The sequence below is a fragment of the Thunnus albacares genome, chromosome 10, assembly GCF_914725855.1.
Source record: "Thunnus albacares chromosome 10, fThuAlb1.1, whole genome shotgun sequence".
Classification (NCBI taxonomy): Eukaryota; Metazoa; Chordata; class Actinopteri; order Scombriformes; family Scombridae; genus Thunnus; species Thunnus albacares.
This window is the reverse complement of record NC_058115.1, coordinates 6,956,770-6,972,143: the sequence shown is the minus strand read 5'-3', so window position 1 is coordinate 6,972,143 and position 15,374 is coordinate 6,956,770. Positions and strand designations below refer to the sequence as shown.

Here is a 15,374-nt window from a genome sequence, read left to right as displayed (position 1 = left end):
GTTAGATTGTGTTCAAATTGTAATCTGCAGCAGATTACTGATTATTCATTCTTCAAACATGCTTTATCAGTGAGCGTAACTTTGTGTGTGAACTGTCAGAGCTCTGCTGCCGCTACCAGTCTATACACGCATGAATTCCTCCTTCCTCCCTCCCACCTCCTCCTCCTCCTCCTCCTCCTCCTCCTCCTCCTCCTCCTCCTCTCATTCCTATTCTTCTCATACCTTTCCTTCCTTTCCCTCCCCTTCTGTCTCTTCCCTCTCCTCCCATAGCTCTCTCTGTCTCACTTCAGACTGATGTGCTGAATCTTGTCAGAGTAAATTCCTCGTCTGTGGCAGAAACCCAGGAAGAACTTTCCAGAAGGCCTTGACTTTTCTGTTTTCCATTTCTGGGAAGCACAGTGGTGGGTTTATGCTTCAGAGCTCTGTAGTTAGTGTCCCGAACTAACTTTTCTCACTGCTTGATTATGAATATTGTCACGTTAGTCACCTACAATAGTAAATTAAAGGTGGATAAAGACAAAGTATTGTCTTCACACAGTAACGACCACTAATACTATTTTTAAAAATGACTTTAAGCATGAATTAATTCATGTCTTTTATAGACTCTGTCATAATTTACATCACCCTGATGTAAAGTTCACCCAAAAAAGGGGTGTGGCATAAAATACCAGTTAAAGTTGGCACAGAGACTGGCATTTCATGCTTGACATAAGCCAGTTCCCTTAATTTTAATGCCTATTTAAATATCCATACAGGTTTAACATTCAGGATAAACTCTGTGCTCCATTAGAGACATTATTCAAACAGTAAAATGCTGTGGATTTGGTTGAGCCTGATTGTAAATGTGACTAAGCTCTCTTAACTTCCCTTGAGCATATAAAGTTTTCCTTTAAACAAATGAAAATCCCGCGTAGGCCAAGTTGTGGATTTGCATTTAAGTGTTAAAAGAAGGACTAGACAATGATGTCATTGAATGGCAGAGAGCGAGATCTGACAGACAAGCGGTGGAGCAGAAATCATTTTTACAACTGTTTTAAATCAAGAAACAGACACTGAATAAAAAAAAGGGAAGTCCTCATTAAGGAGTTACTTACTGTAACACTCCACTGAAAAGCAGCAGTGCCACTCCCAGCACCACAGATGGGTGTGGTCATAGGTGTGCTTTGTTGCACCTGTAAACACCCCCAACAGTGACATCACGGAGTCCTGAAGTGCACTTGTACATCACTGCAAGACTAGAGGTCAGCATAAAAAACAATTCTCAAGGGATGTTAAGTTATTCTTTAACTGATTAATATTCCCCAAGTAAAGGCCACATCCCATAATAGATTTCTATAATAGTGTATATTTTGCAGTTGCCATATTTTGACAGCCTTTTCAAGATTTCTATATCATTACTTAGGTAACAGTGATATGTTTTTTGCCGAAACTATTATTTTAATTATTAGATAATGTATTGATTGAATAATGTTTTTGTTAATTGGTTAAAAAACAAACAAACATCACAAGTTCTGAGAGCGCAGGGTGACGTCTTCAAATGTTTCGTCTGCCCCACGGTCAAGAAGACGTTCAATTTGCTGTGGTGCAAAGCTTTCACAACTGTGGTGAACTTTGACAATAGGCTTTTTTTTTACAGAATAAACTTTGATATGTCACAGTAAGAAAAACACAGGTGTTGCTGTATTCCATTTAGCTGCTTCAGTTTCAGGGTCCTGGTAATGCAAATGCTGGCTCATTGTCACACTGTCATGTCTTACTGGGATACTTGAATAGAACAGAGCCATTATTAATGTTATTAGCAACACCTGTGCTTTTCCTACTGTGCAAGTGAAAAAGGCATACAGCAAGCTCTCCGACAGAGCTGACCTTTAAGGGAAACAGAGCTGGACAGTCTAAAATGGAGAAAGCTGTGTTAGCTGTGTCACATCATGCACTCTTATCTGGTTTGTGACTCAGCTAGTTAGCTCGACGGTTAGATGTCTGCTTTTAAGGAGAACCTAGTTAGATTCTTCCAACCAAACTCTCTCCATACTCATGAGTTAGTAGGAGTACACTGTATCATCCACATGTTATAGCATTCCCGTGAGTCACTTTCTGGTCTGACTGGGCACGAACAGAGACGACAAAATTAACGAGAGTCAGAGAGAATGTCAAACAAACACAGACTGTACATGTCCTAACACAAGGTCTAATCAGGCAACAAGTGAAAACACCTGTGTGGGTGGGCTGCGGGTGTGCAGGGTCTTTAATCACCTATGTCAAGTCACCTGTATTAACCTAATATTACAGTGTCTCATTGGGATTCACAGGCCCACAGCACCATCACTTCCTGAACAGATCAAGCTCTCTAAGGAAATTCTCAGCAAATGGAAAACCAAATAAAAAATCATTAGAACACAAAAAATAAGAGTCATCGCTCCAAGTTTTCTTTCTCTAATAAATGTAGAGGTAAGCGAATCAGTTTCTCAGCTGTGTCTGTCTTGTTTGTTGTTGCTAATATACTAATCTTGTAACATTACTGTTATAGAATAACGACTTAGATTATTTTGCCTTAAGTACAGTTTTAAAAACAACTGATAATTAAATGATTAATAAAATGTGGCCACATGTTAAATTGAAACTAAGCAACACGGTTGATAATTTGTCTTCCTGAGTGAATACAGTGACAGAAGGACCTTGGATTTTGTTGGTGCCTAACCGGAGCTGCAAGCTGACAACTGGCTCATGTGATAAGGCTGATAGTATGTCAACAAGCCAAATAAGCTGCTGGCCAATTCACTATTGTTGGCTGTTTCTCTGCCCCTCAGTAACGTGTGTGAAACAGACATTGATAGCATGAAATTGAGGCAGAGACAGAGCCGCAGACAGGCGCTTATTAAGGAACGAGACGGTCAGACAGAGAGAGTAAGACAGAAAAATTGAAAGACTGACCATTGTGCTGTTTTGGCAGGATGCAATAAATGCTTTAAACACATGCTTCTATGACTCATAAGACAAACACACACACACACACACACACACACACACACACACACACACACACACATAGAAACACACAGCCAACATTGTGTGCAAAGTATAACTGCCATTCATGTAAATAATCTTTAGAAATGTAAATGTACATATATGCTTGTTTATGGTGTGGTGTCCAATTGTGAACCTATCCTTTAAGGCTGACATGAAGCTAACATTCTATAGCTCAGTGCACGACATTAAAGCTACTAGCAACTTTGCAATTTTTTATACCCAGAAATCCTGTAAGTTGATGTCAGTAAATATTTTTCCTCCATAATGATATAATGTGCAGGATTCTCCTAAAAAAAAAAAAAAAACAATGTATAGACTCATACAAAAATAATCCCTCTCAATCATCACCCTCTAGAAGTGTGTGGCTGTGTATTTATCTGCCCTCTGTTTGTATTTTTATTATTTTTTAACATTATTCTTTTCTTATTATTTTGCTGTGTTAAGGATGCTTCTGGGCGGTAAGCTTTGGGCAGTGGGTGTGTAGCGGGGCCAACTTTGAATGCTTAGCCGCTAGTCAGTGACTAGCTGCAAGTCAGTTAACAAATCCTGCATAATATACCTTTAATGTGCTTTCAAGTGATGTCAAATCATTTTTCTATAGGTCTGCAATATGTTGCAACTTGGCCAACTCACTTGTTTTTATAACCGACATGCTTTATCAAAATTAAAAGTTAGAAGAAGGCAGTTATTTTGGCTAGTAACAAGGTCCTCCAGGCTAGCAAGATAGCTAACGTGTGGTTTTTGGCTATTTTAGTACAGCAGCAAATTGAATGTTATCTTATCAAACAAGTGTTTTAAACTTGTACTTGTGGTTCACAGATTTGTGTGAAATTCACTATATTGGCTGAAGTACACAGTTTTCTGGAAATTACACTTGAAAAGGTTGTCGTACATTTGTGGACTGGAAATGAATATCATTATGTGCGCTGCTTTGTCTCAGTCACTATTTCTGTATAGCTGTGCAATAACACTGTATTCACATGTTTATTTGCCTTTATTGGACAGTGAGCAGCTAAGAAGCAGACAGGAAACAAGGGGAGAGAGAGATGGGTACTGGGGCTACCGGTGCGCTCCCTGTATTTACATGTGCTTCCTATCTTCAAAAAGTCTTAAAATATCCACAAGACTCTTTGAGAAGTGTGCTCTCTTTGAAGTTGTTGGCAGGAGTCGACTGAACCAACATGTTGATTTTCAATTTCCCATATTTAATCATCCAGAAAGGTGTTCATATGATCTTTTCTGGTAGGTGTAAACCATGAATTTGACTTGATTTGTTTTTGGTTTAGTTTTTGTGCTGAGCCAGTGCTGGTGACTCCAGCTTTGCTCATCTCAGTTCTGGAAAATGAGACATCTGTCTCCACCTCAGCCCCAAGCTATGAGTTAGGAAGCTAACACGAGTGAATTATTGAATAAAATCTCACCCCATGCTTGCTGATTGAGCTTATATTTAGAAATGTTTCTCAGCTGATGTAGCCAAACTCATGAAATGACAGCAAGATGGGCTGGTGGTTAGTGAAGTCATCCCCTTGACCAGAATCTGATGTGATTAATGGATGTGGATGTCGGTTGGTATAAAAGGATTGTGAAAGGGTTAAGGAATGTTCATCTTATGCTGTTTCCACAGTGTGGGATTTCAGCACCAACATTTGGATCTGCAACATTGACTGCGGCCTGTTAGTACCTGTCAATCAACGTGAAATCTTGGCGTGGGTAGATAGTGACGCCACCTGCAGTTTGACATGATTTGTCATCTTCTTGTTTTTTCTGCCCCCTTTTCATCTGAAAAGTTCAGCCTTTACAGTTACGCTAAAGACTGCTAGATGTTTGGATGTGGAGAAAAAAGGATGTGAGTAAAAAGCTTTTACAGCAGCTCACTAACTATTCACAATCACCAGAGAGAGGTGAGTGGCTGTCCTTGACTTTCCTCTGTTGTAAAGTTAGGAAAATCACAACTTTCGTGAGTTGGATTAATGCCCTTTTCCTCCTCTTTCATTGCCATCTTTTTTTGCTCCTTCCTCCACCTTCCATATCCTCTCCCCTCATCACTCCCTCCCCCTCATCCTAGCACCTTTTAAGAGAAGAACTCATTCCCCATTCACCCTAAAACCCCAGCAAACCGGAGTTTATTCTACTCTTACATCAACACACCGGCGAGGTATTAAAAGCATTGGAGGATGTGCCAGCACATCCGGTGTTTGTGAGCAGGTTTGACCTCTGATTTTCACTACAGTACAGCGCAGTCATGCTGCATAAAAGAGTGGGAGGGGAAAGGAATGCTGGTGACCGGCCACTTCTAGAGTTGATTTTTGCCAACTTGCTGAACACAAACTATTTAGTGACGCGCTGGCCTTTCATCCAAGCGAATGAAACTCCCACTGTTGTTGGTAACTTAACACTTCTCCCATTCTTTCAGGTCTTTCAGGCTGTCCATTCTGATTCTTAACTACACCTACGGCGTCTCATAGGAGGAACCAATCAGACTTTTAAAAACAGGTTTAGGGTATTTCCTCTCAGATGAAGGCAGGGGAAAACTCCCTTTAGTTTGCTTTTGATGAAAATTTTCAAACTAGATGTGTGTGTGTGTGTGAGCGCATGTAAGATAAGTTTATAAAAATAAAAGAGAGCAGGAAAGAGTGTGTGCGTGTGTTTTAATGTGGTCTTACGTAGGTCAAAAGGCAAAAGATTGGAGTGGTAGATTGATGATGTGTAAATATGAAATGCAACTCTGCCGTGACTATCAGTGTGTACATGTGTGAGAGTGTGCGTGTGTGTGTGGTTTTACACAGGTCCTCTGGAGAACAATACACTCTGTCCCTAGACCACACCCATCTTAAAGCACCCCTCCACCCCTCTCATTTTAACCCACTTGTCCTTATTTGGTCGTGCTGCCAGCTCAGCAGATGATTGGTCGAGGAAGAAAAAAACATTGTGATTGAGACGCACACCTGTGCAGGCTTGCACACACACACACATACACACACCCCCCAATCTTGTTCTCACCATCTCCCGTGTTCACACACAGATACCCTGTTACACAATGACACATCCTCTTTATTTATTGATAGAGTGTGATTGTCTACTGTCACTAAAGAGAATGCCCACTGTTGTTAATGAAACTGAATCACGCTACTTTAAGTATATAATTAAATATTTATCTTTATTTCGTGCTCATGCATGCAGTGTTTTAGCTTGAAATGAGGCTGGAGTTGTGTTCAAATTCAGCTTGAAATGACATAAAAAAGGACACACCTCAGGCACCTGTCTTGTCTAGACATGCACTCCATAAAAATCGTCTGCAAAAACACACAGACACACACACTGCATACCTGCATCTGACACACTACTATCTTTCAATCTGTATGTTCCCTATAAACCTGCAGGAGGTTTACCAGGAAAAACTGGGACACTGACAGTCCGCATGGGCATCCCAGACCTCTTAAATGTAACACATGCAGAATTTTCAAGGAAGTGGTTTATCAGTCATTTGAGGAAGTCGGTCAGTTATCACAGAAGGAAATTTGCGTCTGCGTCTTTTCCTCTAGGCCACACACATTTTATGGTCATGGATTCTGCGGCAAGTTCTATTCACCAATCTGTGGCTCTGGTAGTGAATTTCAGAAACATGTTTTTGTGGGCTTAAAATATTCTTCTCATGGTTTGTTCATGGTTCTTCTTTATAGTGATAAACAATCTGAAAACAAATGATCAAATGCCTAAAAAGAGTAAAATATGACACATTCTTATCTAATCCTGTAAAGTGAGATACTTAATTTCCTGAACAACAGCGGCCTCTGGCTGGCACAGACAGACAACAGACGGACAAGAGGTTTATATTGTGTTTGTCACATATACTTTATTACACAGATATAGAAACAGGTACACTCTCTCCACAGATTTGTCACGTTTTTGTATTAATGGATTTTATTTTTAGCTAAGAGAGATCTTGCTGTGGTTCCCGGTGTCTGGTTCATTCAGCGGGCTCTCCTGCAGACTCCAGCTCAGATAAGATGGTTCTGGATGGCACAGAGAGGAAAAGATACTGTGTCTATAGTGTCTACATGAAAAGAATATTACAGTGTGCAGTGGATCAACAATTGTCTTCATATTATCTCCGAGGGCTCAAAAACGATGGATTGGTCTGTGTTCATTTCTCTTTTGTTAATTTGTTCATAATTCTCTCCTCCTCACCTTTGCTCCTCAGTCAGATCGAACTCAGCCAGCGCTCGTGTTGCCAGTCTTGGTGTTGCCCGCAGACAGAAGGAGGCGGACAGCTGAACGAGCTCCACGGCTCTCTGGGGAGAGCCATCGCTGCGACACGCTGACAGGAAGTCCTCCAACAGCTCGTCACTGGAGAATCACACAGTGGCGAACAGAGAGACGGCTCAGCCAACATGATGCTACATTTGTGTTATATCTGAGGTGCTAAAAGTGATGTTTAACCTGCTGGAACATCCACATATATAGTCAACTGCATTAATGGATTGAAGGCCTAAATATTTGTATGAATATGACTGATTAGATGTTTATTACCTCATGTTACTGACATGTTTAGCGTTTGTGTCGACATCTCCTGTCATTACAAGTTGGAGACGTTGGAGCCAACAAAAACAATTCCTTCTTTCCTACCCCAGATGGATTTTCATATGTAAAATGATGAACATGCTCCTACGTTAGAGAACTGAATTGACTATGATCTTTCTGTGTAACTGCAGTTCAGGTATAAACTTACAAAGGAACTCTGTTATTTGTTTTGAAGAGCTGCAGCATCTCCCTGTGTGGATAAAAGAAAAAGAGAAGAGAGAGAGAGGAAGTCAGATACTTCTCACTTTAACAGCATTTGGCAGAGAGTAAAATCTCTCCTGTAAATTGACAGACAGACAGACAGACAGATATACAGCTGTTTCTCTCACCAGGCCTGTTGGATCTTGTTGGCTCGCAGCAGCAGGGAGGTGATGTGTGAGAGGGAGGAGGCGCTCCACTCCAGACCGGGCCTCATTCTGTTGACTTCATACGCACTCTTTACATCCAGAGCGCACACTGCGAAAGACTCCTGAACCTGCAGGTGCACATTCATAAACACGGTCAGGTTGAAATATTCATCACATATGCTTTCTTAAATGGTGGAGAACTGAAAATGAGTTTAGGTGCTCATGTGCACGCTGCGTGTTAGCCTCGCTGACCTCAGGACTGTGTTTGTCTCTGGCCATCAGGGTGAGCAGCTCCTCGATCAGATCTGGCTTATTATCATGACCCAGGGACCGAATATCTGGAATAGAGGTAGAGCGCGACAGATTTAGAAAATGGAGAATTAAGAGTCAGACACTACTGATTTGAGATCCAGTTTTTGCATGTTTCATACAGTTTACACCAGTTTTTTAATCCCTAACTAAAGGTCTCTCTCGAATCAACATGTCTTTAACTGGAGGTCACACTCAATCAAATTAGATGCCAGTTATCTTTTAACACACCTTTCCACACACTGGGCAGCAGGTCCAGACGACTGTCTGTGTCCAGAGCCCGCAGCAGGTCTCTCACTCCCTGAGAGTTTGGGTAGTACAACTAGAGACACAGCACACAATGAAAAGAACTGTCAATTTCCAAAAAGCAATGATACACACTCAATTATTTTACTTTCTCCTGGAGAGATTAATAGAAAATTAATAGATAACTGTTCTGTTTTGTAATGTCTTGTAATGTTCCCATTAACACCTGTCTAATTTCCAATGTTGTGTTTTTGGCTTGTTCTGCTGCCTCCAACTGGCCAAAAAAAAATCCATTTCAGTTTTCTCTATTGATTTGATGCACATCTGCCAAATGTGTTCTGAGAGTGCAAATGCAGTGATGCAGTGAATGAAGAGTTTTGCAATTTTTTTTTCCAACACTGTTTTGAGTGTGTTTGTCTCACAGAACATTGTTTCTAATAATGCATCAACACATTGGAGAAAAACTGAAACGCAGCTTTAAAAGGCAGAGAGAGGTAACCTGTGAAATGTTCATGGAAACTAGATGATTTATGCATTGTAGAAGAAGAAAATGCTGCAGAAAAGACTGGATGTGTGTACTGACCGAGGGAATGAGCTTCCTGTACCACTTTAACACCATGTCAATGTGCTCCATCATACACAAAAGGTTGAAGAAGCGACCACTGCAGAGGAGAAATGTGCAGTTACATAAGACAAAAATACAGAAATTCATACAATTTATTTGTAATGAAAGCTTTGTACTAGAACCAGGCACCCTCAGCCCTGGAAGTAGAGGCACAGGTGTTGTTTTTACTCACTAGTATATACTCTGTTGGTAGGAATCTCCCAGCATCCTCCAGTTGTCCCCTACTTCCACTAGACTCTGAACTTTATAACCCAGCTCTAAATCCTTACTGTCCAGACACTGTGATGACAAACGTTGGCGGAGAGAAACGCAGGTCAGGTGGGTGAACAGACGGACTTTTTAAACAATTTATTGGCTAGTGGGAATATGAACTAATTGAACAAAGCTGTCAAAAACAGCTCATATCTGACTGAATATAACTAATGAACAGAATAACAGGAAACTGACTGATTGAAGTGGATGTTAAGTACAAGATGTGATTCATATTTTAACACAAACACGTGGATTCAATAAATAAACTATTAAAGACTCCTTTCTACTTCTAAATAGAGAACTCACTCTGCAGAAACATATGTGATGAATATTTATGTAACACAAGCAATAACAAAATGACTTACTATTCTCATGGCGCTACAGAAGAACAGAACTGATGAAAAAGAGATGGAGAGAAAATACAAGGGAAATATTTAAAAACAAATCTCAATGTATAATTCATGTGTTTTCATATATTTTATCTAAATAAGGGAGACATACATCCCAAGTCTGTACTATCAAGTTTTTACACACATCCTCCCCCACATACCGTCATCGGGGTCCTGGCAGGTGAAGCTGGTTCCTGCCAGCTCCGCCATCACTTCCTGTAAAACGTCAGCGTTGCTCTGACCAGACGAGGCTGAAGAGGAGACAAAAACTGTTTAATATGACTCGGCACAAAAACAACAGCACCAGAGTCTGTGAAGTGTAACATCAACCTCCGCTGCTGTGTGTACCTGCTTTGTAAAAGACCGCCAGGATGTGGTTATAGGAGGCCAGGCTGGGAGCTGAAAACACACACACACATTAACAACTGTTATCGCAGAGATACACATGGAGAAAAAAAACACCTGCTGGACATAGGACAATACAACTTGTAAACAAAACCCCATAATGGTGATGAAACACATGAATGCTGGCGTGATTCCTACTAGAAACAGTCTGGGTGGACAGCTTTGTACCGTACCGTGTACCACAGTGTGTGTGTGTGTGTGTGTGTGTGTGTGTGTGTGTGTGTGTGTGTGTGTGTGTGTGTGTGTGTATAGTTACCTATCCCCAGAGCCTTCATCTCACTCAGAGTGTGTAGAGTTTGTGTTTTGGCCAAAGAGCCACAGCGTCTCAGGGCTTTCAGAACACTGTTAAAGGTCAGCAGGTTGGGCTGAACTTTCTGTTGACTCATCTGGGTCAACAACTCCTACAGACGGACACAAACACAATGTGTCAAATGATTTCACGACAGCTGACTGGTCTGAGTTATCACTTCTGGACCCAAAGATCTGCTCCTAATATAAATGTGCTATCTGTAGCTCTGTGACAAGAAGCATTGTGGTGTCAAAGGGTCTTACGGTGATGAGGTCCCATTTCTCGTTGTATGTATCTCGGACTTCTGGAGCTGCTGAGATCAGAGCGTTGAAGATGTGGACGTCGGCTGCAGACAGAAGGTCAGGTTAGTAGATATCAGCTTGTAATACACAGACTTCAATATGGACTGAAAGTGGTTTGAACCAATAATTTTAGGTTTTTAGTTTCAAATGACCTGCACGCTGTATGTTGTTTTAACTGTATTTAAAGCACTGAACAAAAAAACTGTACGTTATCTCATGACTTGAAGCTAAATTTCTACTGCAAATTTGCCTTTAAATTGTTGTTTAAAGGCACCAAATGACTTAATTCATCTACCTTCTGTCTCTCTTACAACTCACCTGTCAGTCTGTTGTTAAGCATGTCTGTATACGTGCTGAAGGCCTTCGCATAGGCTCCATGCTGGAAAATCAATCAAGAATTGATCAAAATCATTTTACTGCACACTGCACCTTCCTGACAAGCACACTAACAGCAAGCAGTAATGAAGCTGGTCATACCTTCACCATGCCTCTGATCAGAGCAGAGTAACATCGTGTATCTCTCTCCGGCAGCAGGCTGAAGATTCTCTCTGCGTTGTTGTTTTCTTTCCAGGTGGACTTAAGAAAGTCTGTTGCCCGACGAACCCTCCCTCTCCTCCTCTTCACCTCCTCTCCCGACTCCTCCTGAACACACAAAAGCAAACATACAAATCCGTAACCTTAAAAATGATTTCTCAAGTCTCTTGTACTTGAGGCCATGATCTGAGATGAATCTGAGATGACCCACCGTGTCCTCCGTCTGTGGTTCCCCTTCCTGGACAGGGTCTCTGTCACAATAGAGACAGATCAGGTCCAGGAGGTCATGGGATGTTTCCATGGAGACTGCTGTGCCTGGAGGAATTGAATTGTAGAGACACAGGTGATGTAGTAGAATTACAGTGACAGCAATAAGAGAGATAATACGTGTGTGTGTGTGTGTGTGTGTGCGCGCGCGTGCTCACCAGCTTGCAGCAGCTGATCGTACATGTCAACTGCAGCTGTAACTTTCCTCAAGCTGATTCGTTCCTTCAGCGCCTCCTCGCTCACCTCCTCAAGAAGCAGCGACACAGTCTCTGGCATCAGACACTACACACACACACACACACACACACAACAACCAATCAAGATTGAGATTTTCCAGCCTGTTTCTCCTCACTAAAGTTCCCATCTACATTCATACGGTACATGTACATGTGTGCATGTGTGTGTTTCTTACTGGTATATGTGGTTCAGCAAAGTCTTTAGTGAAGAACCTGGGGTTGTTGTTGACAAAGTATTTGGCTGCAGATCTGCCAGACTCCTGAGAGAGAGAGTACAGCTTCTGCAGAGAGAGAGAGAGAGAGAGAGATCATGTAAAAGATATCTATATTACAGTAACTACACTAGAAAGGAATCTCTTTACAGTCATTATGAGCACAACAGTGATCTGTGCTGTTGTAATTATACATTCTTATTTGTACTTCATGTTTCAATTGTTGTTCATGTTGTTTTTGGCCACTTTTTGATATGTTCTCAACATGATTATCATCATAAAGGAAAGCAGGCATCACAACAATAATAGTAGAAGTCAATAAAATTAACTAGAAATGAATGTCAAAGTGTAGAGCTTTCTTACAGCAGACATTTTAACTTCATAGAAGAACAAATCACACTGAATGCGGATCTGTTCCATATAAGTCACATCAGTGAGACAACAAACACAATAACAAGGCCCAGAAACAGGCAGATACACATAGAATGCAGCCATAATTAATGTTATTAATTACACTTGTGCTACATCCAAATGGCTACTATTAAAAACGCCTGTTTCAACTTTCCTGTTTTTGATCACGTGGTAAAAAGAAAAGTGGCTCCAACTTTAAGCGAGTTGGGAAAGTATGAAAAATGTAGGCAAAGTTTTGAAAAAATAATTACAATGTATTTTATATAGAATATCTCTAATGCACACAGAATATATCTTATATGTCTGTATACAGTACTTTCAAATAAAACGGCCATATCAAAAAACTTGAATGAAATAAAAAAACTTTCAAACTGTAATATGTAATATCAGTGTAAATGTTCGTATGTTTTTGACGTACAAACTCAGCAGAGGTCCTGGGAGAGAGGTAAGGATCATCCTGGAACTGGTAGGGATAAGCTGTAGGATCCTGGAGGGTAAAAGAAAACAGATAAACCACTGAGCTGCTTCATATTAACACTGACAGAGTGATCAGAATGATGTGAGGGAGCTCTCACCCTGCTGACAGTGGAAGCCAGAGCCTCCAGCACCGCCTCCTTGCTCCTGTTCAGTAAGAAATGACATTCATTCAGGGTCTTGTTTCAAGATATTTATGCAAAGAAAATACTTGCAGACTTGATTTGGGAGGTCTGGTTCAAAGAGGTTTATCTGACTACCAGACCACCTGACTGTCTGCACTCTATGACACTTCAAAACCTGATGTACAGTAATAGTAATGTGGATCCATACCATGTTTTCTTCCTGGGGATGACAATAGTCTCTGTAGATTCTGCAACACCATTGAGAAAAAAGTGTGATTTAAATGTCACTGATATATTACAGTCATAAATAACATCTGATGTAATGGATGTCCTCAGAAGAATCCAATGATTTAAAGGACATGGCTGCTATTTTTCAAATTGTCAAGAGATCCCATGAAAGGACTAAAACCAACACTGCAATAGCTGCAACTGATTATTTTCATCATTGATTAATCTGCCGATTATTTTCATGACTAATCGATTTTTTGTTTTGTCTACAAAATATTGAAAAAATTTTTGTAGACAAAACTTTTCTGTCAACTGACTAATCTACTAATCGTTGCAGCTCCACAGTAGTCGACCTCTTCAATACTTCCCTAAACTGTCTGTGGCTCTCAGCCCATTCATTCCTACTGAAAATGTAAATCTTTAACAAAGGGTCACAGAGTATATAGTTTCATTTAGAACATGCTAAGACAGCTCAATTAAAACAGCTGGGCACACACAAATATAATTAGTAGTGCTTTTGTTGGGGATTATTTTTAGCCATAGTTTAATACACATTATTCGGAATAGCTCAGCCCGTGCAACAGCTTGGCTCTTTGATGTGTTTTTAAGATTTGGTATCCTACATTAATTGCATATATTATGACTCTTGACAAAAGGATGAGTAAATATGGACTTTCTTTATATTTGCAAGAAGTTTAGAGTTTCTCACACCAGTACTGTCTCTACTGACAAGTGTTTTAATCATGATCACAACCGTCCTTCCTTACCTTTAATAGCTTCTTCAGCTTGTTGTCGCAGAGCTGGAGTCCAACCAAAACTCCTGGAAAAAAAGAATCAACGATGAACTAAACAGAAGTACATTTTATAAAAGATGACCTCTTGATTGACAGCCGTCTGTTAGGCTGTATTAATTCATAGAGCCCCTTGTTGCACACACAGTAGACAACATTTCAAAAATGCCCATGTTCAACTCACTGGTAAAGACAAACTGTATGATCTGAACTCAAGCATATAAGCAGATGAATGGGAAAAATATGGTGGCAGATGTCAGGTGGTCAGTTAGAGGCGCAGTGGGAAAACTTACACACTACACAATCATTCATATACACCAGTTACACTTAAAAAAAAAAATCAGACTCATGGATGACAATTATTGCAAGTGTAAAATTGAAACAGGAGTGTTTGCATAGGCCACTGCCAGAATATCCCCATCTGTGCTTACAGGAGACTGATCTCTAACACCAGGTATGTCCAACTAAAATTTTGGACTTGCACTGACAGGCTTTAGTGGCACTTCAAAGGTTGTTCTCCACCACTGGAAGTCAGACAAAACCAGATTTTGCTGAATAGTTAAAATTAATGACAGACATTGTCTGTTTTAAATCTCTAATCGCAAGGACTAATAACCTAATTACCAGGGAAGGTTTAATAAAGTTTGGTCCAAATTTCTGATGTATATAAATGGAAGGAACCTAACAGGAAGTAAATACTCCTACAATTTGTTTTCTTGTTGTTTTTTTAAAGGAAATGTGCCACCCCATTTTATTGATACATGGTACCCCCTTAATGTCATTTTTTTATTCTTCATTTGTCTCCACAGTTTACTGTTTTTTCTTACTGTACTAGTAGCTAATTTTGTTTGCCCAGATTTATTTGGTTTTGTTTTCCTCTGTTTGTTCTGTTACTTATGGTTCATTAATTTACTGTAATAAGTGGCCTTGTGTTTCATTATGTTTTATATATTGGAGAACTTACTAACACAACTTTAAAAGTACAGAAATGACATACGGTATGAAATCTCTGAGGTGCATTTTACACGCCTAATTGAACTTGAAACATGCTGTAAACATTTTCTGCAGTTATGTCAGTGAGCTTCATTCAGACATGACCTCCTGTCAGAGGACTCGTACAGAAAACAAACGAAACAATAATACAGCAGACTGAATAATATTCTGGTCAAACAAACACATTTAAAGCTCTTCTTACCTGTGACCCCACAACTGCTGGATGTTATTGAGCAGAAACCGGCTGTTTTTCTGGATGTAATGCCCTCCGTGCCTCCCTGCAGCCGCCATGTTGCTACAAACTGAAGGCTTCTGGGAGGAAGAAACCATT

At 40.3% G+C, this 15,374-nt stretch overlaps 1 protein-coding gene across 1 annotated transcript; it reads right to left on the bottom strand.

Moving 5' to 3' along the window:
• Nucleotides 1-6,860: 6,860 nt before the first annotated feature.
• Nucleotides 6,861-15,369, bottom strand: ptcd3 (pentatricopeptide repeat domain 3). Its single transcript, XM_044364752.1, has 23 exons — nt 15,246-15,369; nt 14,027-14,079; nt 13,240-13,279; nt 13,008-13,053; nt 12,851-12,919; nt 11,986-12,090; nt 11,732-11,855; nt 11,518-11,621; nt 11,250-11,414; nt 11,091-11,151; nt 10,734-10,816; nt 10,438-10,582; nt 10,125-10,175; nt 9,938-10,027; nt 9,753-9,781; nt 9,308-9,414; nt 9,094-9,172; nt 8,496-8,586; nt 8,208-8,293; nt 7,938-8,083; nt 7,757-7,798; nt 7,216-7,374; nt 6,861-7,040 (listed from the first exon to the last, which is right to left on the bottom strand). Exons 1-23 carry the CDS (start codon nt 15,332-15,334, stop codon nt 6,995-6,997), a joined length of 2,010 nt encoding a protein of 669 aa, XP_044220687.1. The 5' UTR covers nt 15,335-15,369; the 3' UTR covers nt 6,861-6,994.
• Nucleotides 15,370-15,374: the final 5 nt, after the last annotated feature.

Coding starts and splice junctions, on each gene's coding strand:
- ptcd3 (XM_044364752.1), bottom strand. CDS start 15,334: ATGGCGGCTGCAGGGAGGCACGGAGGGCATTACATCCAGAAAAACAGC. Junction 11,856..11,985: donor TTGCTGAACCACATATACCA/GTAAGAAACACA, acceptor GTGTGTGTGTAG/TGTCTGATGCCAGAGACTGT. Junction 8,294..8,495: donor GCTGCCCAGTGTGTGGAAAG/GTGTGTTAAAAG, acceptor CCTCTATTCCAG/ATATTCGGTCCCTGGGTCAT.